The sequence below is a fragment of the Crocuta crocuta genome, unplaced genomic scaffold, assembly GCF_008692635.1.
Source record: "Crocuta crocuta isolate KB4526 unplaced genomic scaffold, BGI_CrCroc_1.0 scaffold70, whole genome shotgun sequence".
Lineage (NCBI taxonomy): Eukaryota > Metazoa > Chordata > Mammalia > Carnivora > Hyaenidae > Crocuta > Crocuta crocuta.
This window is the reverse complement of record NW_027528417.1, coordinates 11,785,138-11,795,935: the sequence shown is the minus strand read 5'-3', so window position 1 is coordinate 11,795,935 and position 10,798 is coordinate 11,785,138. Positions and strand designations below refer to the sequence as shown.

The window sequence follows — 10,798 nt, the reverse complement described above, 5'->3', positions numbered from 1 at the left end:
CCTGCCCCAATATGCTTTTTACGGTATTTGTTGTGATTCTCCATTAGACTGCATACCTAGAGGTTAGGAACTGCATCTTCACCATTCTCGTGCCCTCATACAGCTCTTTAAAAGTTGTAGGTTGGTTGAATGGACGTATTTGTCCCCTTTTAGTCATGACGTCCCTCAATTCACACCCTGCACTTCAGCATGTGATTTATTTCCTCTCAAAATCTCGAAGTCATTTCTTGTGCTGTTCTTTACCTATACATTGTGGTCAGTTGCCATGGCCACCACTATATATTCTCCTGTCTAACTTCTCTCTTTTTAACTCAAAATGAGGAACTGACTGGTCAACTAAGTGGATGACTTGTTTTCTAGTTAGACAAGTGTTTGCTTCACAGTGGAAATCAGCTTACCGTTAACCGTTTATTGTATTTGGAAACATGTTTCTTTTATTCTTTGGATGCCTTTAGATTCTTGTTCATATTTTTTTTCCTGGATTCCAAATAAATGATTTTGAACTCTATAGGATTTATTTTTAGGAATAGTTTATTAGGTTTGAAAATACCCTGCATGTTTCAGGTGCATGTATCAAAGGTACCAGAGATGCAACTGCACATAAGCAATAGAGAGAGTTCATCACACACTACAGGCTAAAGTTAATGGTTATTTGTAATTCAACAATGCCCCAAACGTACCCCTACCATCCACATGCACATTTAGAATGTAAAATATTTCTTTCATTTTCTTTTCTAACATGCTATAGGTCTAAGAACTTTGAAATGGCTTTTTATTTCTTTTGGTTTAAACTAGCTCATTTAATATATTTGGATGGTTGGCTCTTTCTGAATAGTAGATTAGACCCCAAACTTTCCCACTAATTTTTATGGAATATTCCTTCATTCAAAATGTTTTCCTCGACAAAGAAACTCTAAGCGAAACCTGTCCCTGACCGACATTTTTATCCTTTATGGAAAGAAGAAAAGAAGTCATGAGAAAGCATACTTATACCATTGACATACAGACCCATTGAATACCCTTAAGTATATCCATCCCGAAATTCAAGTTCATGTACATGGGTGTGAATAAGATGAAGAAAAAGAGAGAGCTAGGAAGATAGCAACACATACCTGTTTTGTGCCAGTTTCCTTGCTATATAGATGTGCCTGATTCTATTTCTCTGTTCATGGTAAGTCCATAAGAGCTGATCCTTTGTTTTACTCAATACTGTATTCTCAGAACCTCACACCATGGCTGGCATGTGGTTTATGATTAATGTTCAAGGGTGAATGAATCAATGAGTGAATGAATGAAAAGACTTTGAGTCAGAAGCATTTCTTCGTATTTGTAGCACATACTATGAGTCCTAAAACAATGTATTTTTAAATAGTTTTTACATAAATGATACTGGCGAATCAAAAATAAAATAAAATAAAAGTGTCTTTTAGTACATTCTTTGGAAGTGCTATTGACCAGTTCAGTACTAGTTGTTAGCTTCTTTTTGTAAAAAAATTTTTAAATGTTTATTTAGTTTTTGAGAGAGACAGAGTGTGAGTGGGGAAGGGGTAGAGAGAGAAAGAGACACAGAATTTGAAGCAGGCTTCAGGCTCTGAGCTGTCAGCACAGAGCCTAATATGGGGCCTGAACCTGTGAACCATGAGATCATGACCTGAATGACCTGAGCTGAAGTTGGAAGTTTAACTGACCGAGCCACCCAGGTCCCCAATAGTTGTTAACTTCTTATCCTGAACAGTGTACCTTTACAGTTTCTTGCTATTTGTGGGAATCAATCTCATTTAAGAGATAGAACTATAGCACACTATTAACACTGGGACCGGCCCAGGTGTGGCATATGTTTAGAACCATGGTAGGGAGACAGAGTCAGTTGGGGTTCAAAGCAAAGGCCTCAAAGCAGGTAGATCTAGATTTAAATTTTAGCTCTGACACTACCTAGCTCTATGACATTGGCAATCACTTGACCTTTCTAGGCCTTTCTTTATATCCTCATCTAGAATATGGGCATAAGAGTATTTCCAAACTTGAATTAGATGAGATAATAGAGTACATGTCAGTACATGTCTCAGTGTATTTTTCCAGCCTCAACTAACTCCCAAGGAGAAGTGTTCATTCTTAGTTAAGAAGCTAGTGAAAAACCTTTGCTCTTCTGTCTGGAAAACTGAGTTTCGGCTTTGCTCTGTAGTATCTAGAATACCTCTTTATCTGTCTTATTTATTTTTCCACCTGTAAAACTAGAGCATATTCAGTCTGGTCTGTCTACTTCATGTGGATTTAAGAACAGCTAAGCTAACAAATGAGAGAAGAAAATAGCTTTGAGCTGTTTAAACGAAAGGCACCACAAAAATCAAATAGAGTTCTATAGATAGTCTAAACTCAATTTAAACCAAATGTGACATAAATTCATTATAAGAGTACAGGTCTCTGTGGCCTTATGCTTTGTGATAAACTAAGAGCATTGAAATATCTTGTTGATGTGACAAGCATCTAGAAACACTGTGTATCAAAACAGGATAAATTGCATTCAGAAAATAACCAAGCATCTAACAGCTTCCTCTTGATGATCATTGCCATGAATCAAAAGCTTAGTGATATTCTTAAAAGACCTAGTTCCTGTGACAATGACTTGCAAAATATGCCGTTTAGTGTAACTCATATTTCAAAACATAAGCTCCAGGAATTGATGTTAAGAAAACCTTAAGTATTCAAGAATCAAAGCTAAATATGTGAATACAGTAAATCTAAGCTATAAGCCAATAATAGCTTCCCAGAATTTTCAAGAACTGAAAAACCGTAGATACAACCCAGTCCATTTGTCACAAATTATTGATTTTTTAAAAGAAAGCAACGTTTTTCAAAAAGTAAGTGTTCAACAAATAATTTTGTCACAGATGCTGTATTATTTTCTTTAGTTATTTTTTTAAATTTTTATTTATTTTTGAGAGAGAGGGAGGGAGTGAGAGAGAGAGAGAGAGAGAGAGTATGAGTAGAGACACAGAATCCCAGGCAGGCTCCAAGGTCTGAGGTGTCAATACAGAGCCCGACATGGAGCTTGAACTCATAAGCCATGGGATCATGAACTGATCTGAAATTTGACGCTTAACTGATTGAGTCACTCAGGTGCCCCCATATTTTTTTTTAAAAAAAATAAAATAAAATAAAATAAAACAATTTAAGCCAATTAGTGGGAATCAGAGAGCCAAAACAAGATTTCAGTTATGTTGAATGAGCTATTTCTATCTCAGAATTTTAAAAATCAACAGAAGTGTATGAAAATATAAGTTGGAGTAGAAATAAGCTTCGCTCTTGGTCAGACTCATAAAGTATCTTTTGGTTTTAGATTCTGAAGTCTGTAATATTGTATTGTAAAAAAATCAAATGAGGAAAATAAGTAGAAAGAAAACAGAAAAAAGTTTGGAAGCGACTGATAGAGTGATTCAACACAGTGATCAAGAATGCTAAAACCACAGAGGCACCTGGGTGGCTCGGTTGATTAAGCATCCAACTCTTGATTTCAGCTCAGTTCAGGATATCACCATTGTCATGGGATCGAGCCCTGCATTGGGCTCTGCTCTGAGCATGGAGTCTGCTTGGGATTCTCTCTCTTTCAAAAAAAAAGTGTATACGCACACACACACACACACACACACACACATATGTAAGACACATATATAAGAATGCCAAAAACCAGCCACCTAAACTAAGTCTGAATTATCAGAGAGCTGGATTCTTAATATAATCAGTGAATAAATGGAGATATGAAAAATAACTGTTTCTTAAATAGCAGCAGATGCATTTTCTTAAGTTGCCTTAGTTGTTTTTCAAAACTTTAACCTTATTTAGCTACTAACGTGGGATTTTCAAACTTCAAATACTGGATCCTGAGACTGGAAGACCATGCTTTTGAATTCACATCTCAGTTTAGAATTCCTGTTTTCATTTTGCAGAAAATATAATGAAATGTTACCTTCATTCTTTGCAGAGATATCATCAAATACTTGACCAAAATAGTTTGTAAAAGGTGCATCCAGCATGGAGAGTTGTATCTTGTGTGCAAAATTAGATGAGTGTGTACATACGTGCACTTGTATATTTCCATGCATGCATCTCAATACTGAACGGCTTTTCTTTTCCTTCTTCTAGGGCTGCCATAAAATAGAGAACTTTAATAACGTAGTACCTGAAGGTATGAACTTGAGCTTTCTCATAGCCTTGGTTTCAAACAATGGCGATTACACATGTGTGGTTACATATCCAGAAAACGGGCGTACCTTCCATCTCACTAGGACGCTGACCGTGAAGGTGGTAGGTAAGCATGGTTTTATATTAAGTGCACACTGAAAGAATGCAATCATTTTGTTTTGGCTCTTGATAGTTTATTTCAAACAAGTAAGTAGAGTCTATGAGAAAAGAGGTTTATCTTTTTTTGTTCACTGTGCTGGAGCCACAGTAATTCCACATACAGAGTAGCCATTGAATACCTATCGGTGTCTTGCATGAATCATTGGTCGATGTGACTGAATGAGGAGTGAAAACAGTGCCGGGTGAATCTGTGTTCGACTTGCACCCTTGCCATTTGTTAGCAAAATACCTTTGATCAGGGTCTCAGTCTCCTTATCTGCTGTCTGGGACTAAGAGAACCTCACATTCACTATAGTTGGGGATATTAGAAATTATATATATATATAAGCGTGGAGCCTGCTTAGGATTCTCTCCCCTTCTCTCTCTCTGCCCCTCCCCTGCTCCCTTCTGCCCTTTTTTTTCTCAAAATAAATACATGAACATTTAAAACAACAACAACAACAACAACATAATCTGTTTAGAGATGCTCTGTGAGTTAGTGGAAGAAGTGGTTCCCAACCCCAGGTTTCATATTCTTGGTTCGGAGCCTTCTCGACTAGTTTGACATAATTTGGGCATAATTTTTAAGGGCTTTAACGTAATACTGCAAATAGGATTCAAATTGAAAAATTTTGTAATCACCTCTCCTCTTCCTCTGCGTACTTTTGGAATAATGTTGAGATGGGAACTAATTCAGAAGAAAAAATCATATTAAATTCAGAATTTAACATGAATGGGGGTATCAGAGTGGCTCAGTTGACTGAGTGTCTGACCCTTGATTTCGGCTCAGGTAATGATCTCACTGTTCGTGAGTTCGAGCCCTGTATTGGGTTCTGTGCTGACAGTGCGGAGCCTGCTTGGATTCTGTCTCTCCTTCTCGTTCTGCCCCTCCCATGCTCGTGTTCTCTTGTGCTTTCTCAAAATAAGTAAATAAACGTTAAAAAAAAAAAGAGAACTTAACATGAATGGACTTTAAAAGCCAAATGAATAATCTAATGTTAAATTCATCTTGGCAATCATGTCTGATATAGGTTCTTAAATGCATCCCTTTTTGGAAAGTTGAGAATAGGCATGCTTGGTCACCTTTATTTATGAGTAGAGAAGTTGACAGATGCTGACGTGAAGTAGGGTTCTTATCTAACTTTCAAGCAAAACACAAGTTTGTTTTTTAAAGCTGTGAAGTATTGAGTACTTATTATATACCAGTAGGATGCTTTAATATGCATTACTTAATTTAATATGCATGATTTAATTTAATCCTTATAATGAACCTGTGCAGTGAGTTTAATTATCCTCATTTTAGAGGTGAGGAAAATTAGCTTTTCAAAGATTAAGTAAAAATCCAGAGTCATATGGTTAGTGTATGACCAACTAAGGATAAGAACCCTGGTTGTTAAATCTTCGAGGCATTTGCTCTTAAACACTACACTATACAAACCCTTGGGGGTGTTTTTCTTTCAATTCAGAAACATAGAATATTTTAAAGAGCAATGATCCTAGGAATGAACAGTCAACTGATATAGACATCAGGTAGACTTGTGTGCTGTCTTCATAATTGTGATTTTGGATTTTCCATTTACATATTTGTTTACTTAACATTTGCTTATTTAGCCAAGTCTCATACTAGCCGCTCTGGGCATGTTCTAAAGAAACATGTAGGAAAGAAACAAGTGAGGTAAGACATGAAAGCAACTTATTTTATGGTATGAGAAGTACATTTCATGGAAGCTTTAAATAGAAAAAAACACTGGTTAAATCTTCTGTCCTAAAACATGGAGGCTACGTAGTATTTTATGTTTGTCTCTTTGCTCGTTTTAAATGAATGAAGTGTTGCAATATACTGTATATTGAGCTGTGGGCCCTGTCAGGAAGAGTTGACAAATGATGCCAGGAAGTTGGGCAAAAGTTTACACAAGACCAGATCTTGGAAATGGGTTATGAGAGTTAAGGGCTACACGATTTAACATCATCTCCCTTTTGTCTCTTCTTCTCGAACACAGGCTCTCCAAATGACGCATTGCCTCCTCAGATCTATTCACCCAATGATCTTGTAGTCTACGAGAAAGAACCGGGTAATTATAGCTGTGCTTCTTAATTTCAGTTAGATTCCCTTAATTACAAGGAATAAAATGTCACTTAAGTTAAAGCATGAGAATAGAGGGTTATTGTAAGGAAACAACATGGAGTGAAACTGAAATGTTATCAGAAACGAAGGCAGCTCTGGGGATTCACTCCTCCTTCCATCTCTTGGGCGTCTCTGGGATTCTCAGCTTCTCTCTCTCTGCAGCTGCTCCCTTCTTCCCTGCAATGGCTCCCCTCTCCTGATTAGTGATTTCTGTGTGGCGCACACTTTAGCTTGCACAGGCCTTGGGTTTGCCAAGACTTCAACAGGAGCATAAGACTTCCTCTAAGCTTCTGCTCCCCTGCAGAGGGGCAGAGGCAGGGGCTCGGAGGCAAGACTGTGAATTTACTGGTAAACAACTGGTAGACCTGGTAACAGCTTGATCAGAACACTCTCGGGTGTTTCCTGTTCCTGTGGCTGTCTGGGGCTGCTTTTAGTTTTCATAATTTTCCATTCTGGACAAAAATCTTCTGTGACCAACAGAATAAGGCATAATTTGTTATTCTTCTGGCTCAAAGCCTCCCACAGTTAAACTGAAAACTATAGAAAATCTTCTGGTTTTCTATATTGTATCCTTTACAATAAATTCACCCCAAACCCAGTGAAAGGTATAAAAGAATGTATTTTTAAAATGTGCTAAAGATAACAGAGGTTGTGATCAAATGTAGGTAGTGGACAGTGATGCCCTCCTAAAATTACGATAAGGTTTCAAATAGTGAGCTGCCTATAAAAAAAAAAGAAAGAAAGAAAGAACACACTAAGAGGCCCACCAACCCCAAACAGACCACATTTCCTAGAGTTCACAGTGGCATCGTATAGTAATATGAGCATTCTTCCTGCTATCCGGTAAACCCTTACAAATGACCTAGTCTGTTTTCTCTACCTCCACCTATCATATGGTTCCAAAATCTATGTTCGCGTTACCTTCCTGCGTATTAATATAGAAACTGAAGGGGAACGCATAAGAACCATGCACTAGATGAGGGGATAGAGCAAGACCACTCAGTGAGACAAACCTGAGTTCAAATTTGGATGACAATATCATTTGTCATCTCAGCCTGCACAGTTTCTGAGAGCGAAAGCAGCTGATGTCAATAAATAACTAGGAAAGCAAGCATAGAATAGGGCTGTCCTGGGCAAACTGGAATGGAAGTCATTGCGGGTCAAAGTCTGGTCGGCCGCTTATTAACAGTTTCATCGAGGAATGGCATTTAACATCTGTACGCATTAGTTTGCGTGTCTATAAAACGTGAATTTTAAAAAGACCCCACAGTACCTTGTTAAAATTAAATGAGACCACTAGTAAGTATAAATATTTAACACAGTGAGTTATATAAAGTTCTTAGTAAGTAGGCTGCCAGTCTTTGTCTCATTATTATTATTTTCTTCCTAGGGATCCCCTGACCTCGTGTTCCATCTCCTAATGATAGCAGAGAATGTTTTTCAAAAATACTAATACTTATAAATATTCATTATATGTAAATATATATATGTAAATGGTATTTAAACTTATTGACTACACCCTGATAGCCTGATCTGAGCTGCCCCTCCGCATTGGCATTGCCCTTTATTTTCTGGGCCAAGCTCCAACGATCTGTAGAGTCTCTCCTCAGTCACTGTTTATGAGGGAAATCAAGGATAAGAGTCTTCCATGGAAGTTTAGGGCTACAAAGTATGTTGTCAGAGCCTCTTTGAATAAACGCTGTCATAGTACAACATACGTGGATTGTATAAAAAGATGGTCATTCTGGAAATTTTGTATAAAGCTGCCGAACCTCTTTTCTTGGTTTGTTTATTTTGTAATGAAGTATGGTACGTTTCTGTGATAGGCCACTTGGAAATTACTTAGAAATAGAATTTTAAGTACACTTTTATAGCTTCTGATTAATCGCAGAGCAGAGCCAGTATAGCCATGTGAAGGGTACACCCTGATGGGGTAACTTGTTCTTTTAGGTGAGGAGCTGCTCATCCCCTGTACAGTCTATTTTACTTTCCTGATGGATGCCCGCAATGAGGTTTGGTGGACCATTGATGGAAAGAAGCCAGACGACACCAATATTGATGTGACTGTTAATGAAAGGTACTGTTGGTTCAGACCAGGGGTGACCAACACTTGTCCCTCAGTCTAATGCCTTCTGGTGTATACTAATCATTGAAAGTAACAACTCTGACTTTTGCCCGTCATTACCGAAAAGCAGCAAGATTTTCAAGTCTTTAAGGGCTGCATTCCAAAGCGGGATTCCTGGACTTGCTATTCAAGATCCAGATATCTTCTGATACTCGCACATTCGTGATTCTCCCTTTGAAGTAGATGGGATGCATAGCCCGCATGCATGAAAAGCTACAGTATAGGACTCTGGATCCATGAAAGCTGGTTAATGTGGCCCTATTCTTTCCTTTCTCAAGTCTGGAATATAGGCCTCTCTATTTGTGCCTCAGCTACATGTGTGTTTCTTATCTTACAATAAGCATATATTTCCTATCTTCTTCCTCCTCATTCGTAACTCATGTAACATGCATGTCGCACTTGTAATAGATATTTTTTTAATATTGCCTGAATACATTCACATTCTTTAAATTTTATTTTAACAAGCTGAGTCATTTTATTTATTTATTTTTTAAATGTGTAGTTTTTAGAGAGAGAGCCCAAGTGCAGGAGGGGCAAAGAGAGAGGGAGACAGCTCCACGCTGATGGCAGAGAGCCCGATGCAGAGCTCGAGCTCATGAACCACAGGATCATGACCTGAGCCACAAAGTCAGACACTTAACTGACTAAGTCACCCTGGTGCCCCCATTTTAATTCTAAATAAAGGCAACTTTTTTTTGAAGGGGCTTGGGTTGGCAAGGAGGAAACTATGGGTCTTTGAAGACAAAAGATTCTTCCAGAAATGAAGGAGACAATTACAAGACAACAGTTGGTTCAGGACAATAATAAAAAAAAAAATCAGCAGCTGACCAAGTACATGACAAAGTAGTTCCAAAACCTTTAGGTCTTAACGTGATATGCAAATAGATCTTTGGCTACTTGAAGGTCTAGAAATCAAAAGATATGTCCTTCCTGATAGTAAACTCAGACTTTGCACAGAAGTTATAAAATGTCTACATTACAGCAGGTGCTATGCAAGATACTTAGTCCCTAACTGAGTAGATTTTTTTTCAGAGTAAGAGTGCTAGAGCAGAAATTTCAATATATTGTGATAAATGCAGTGACTGGAAAGTCTTAGAGGTTATCAGAAGCTTTGAGGATTTCAGTCTGTTGTAGAGTAGGCAGCGCTTCTCAGATGGTATAGTACCTACATAAGGATTTGAAGGATGAGTAGAAATAAATGAGGTAGAGAAATAGAAAGAATGTTACTGGTAAAAGGAACGTCATGTGCAGTGGCTGGACGTTAGAGAAGCAGAGCATCTTTACGGGTACAGAAGGAGCCTCCTTCTGAAATTAGAGCAGTTTTTTTTTCAGAAGGAACTGATTAAAGATGTAGCTGGAGGCACAAAGGGAGAATTCCTGATCATTTCAGGAATTCTGAACATTGTGCTTTCTATCCTCATAATAATGATGAATGAATGATAGTGAAAGTCATGCTGTTCCTCCTTGCTGCTACCGCAACACGGTTCAGTGTTCATGGTGGAGCAGTGCAGTTCAGTTGAGGCTAAACCCCCCATAAGCCTTGACCAAGTTCTCATGACTGATGGTGAGCCCATTGGAAGGGGAACCTGGATGTCAGCTCTAGGAAGAGATTTTGTTTTCTCTTCATAGCAAGTAGTTCCCAGGGATTTTAGATCTTGATCTCGGACCCAAAGCACTTGATCTCTGACATGGAGATTTAGAGGTATTTATTTTTCACCACCTGACTTGCTTTGAGAAGTTTCTTCTTGTACTATGTTAGGATTGAACCCATGGGGTTTCAGCATTTTGACTGGAATATTCTACCTGTGTTCAAAACTCAAGCCTTGGGGATCCCTGAAGTGCATGAACTATTGCTATGGATGGTAATAATAGCCTGTGTGAATGTTTATTAAGCGCTGTTCTGATACTTAGGCATTGACATAGTCAAGCCTCACAGTTCTTGACTAAGTTAATACATGTAATGCACTGTGGAGGCATTGCTGTTTACCTCTCTTTCAAAGAAGGAATGCAAGGTTTGGAAAGATTACTTACTGTGCCCAAAGTATATAGCCAGTAAGTGGCAAAGTTTGTATCACAATCCACATGGATCTGGCCTTAGAAGCTCCTCTCTACTCTGATACAGAATCTGTCTCAGAAGTTTGCAGGAAGGAGACCTTTTGCTTTGAAGAGATATCTATAGTATGTTGCCAAGAATGAGGTTGGATATAGAT

The 10,798-nt window shown here is 38.1% G+C and overlaps 1 protein-coding gene across 1 annotated transcript in view; it reads left to right on the top strand.

Annotated features, from left to right (window-relative positions):
• The window catches only part of IL1RAP (interleukin 1 receptor accessory protein), a 129,153-nt gene that overhangs the window by 102,468 nt on the left and 15,887 nt on the right, over positions 1-10,798 (top strand). The window contains exons 5-7 of the mRNA XM_077754379.1: positions 4,141-4,306; positions 6,339-6,410; positions 8,414-8,540. Of these exons, the coding sequence (XP_077610505.1) occupies positions 4,141-4,306; positions 6,339-6,410; positions 8,414-8,540 (365 nt within the window). The remainder of the gene's footprint in view (positions 1-4,140; positions 4,307-6,338; positions 6,411-8,413; positions 8,541-10,798) is intronic.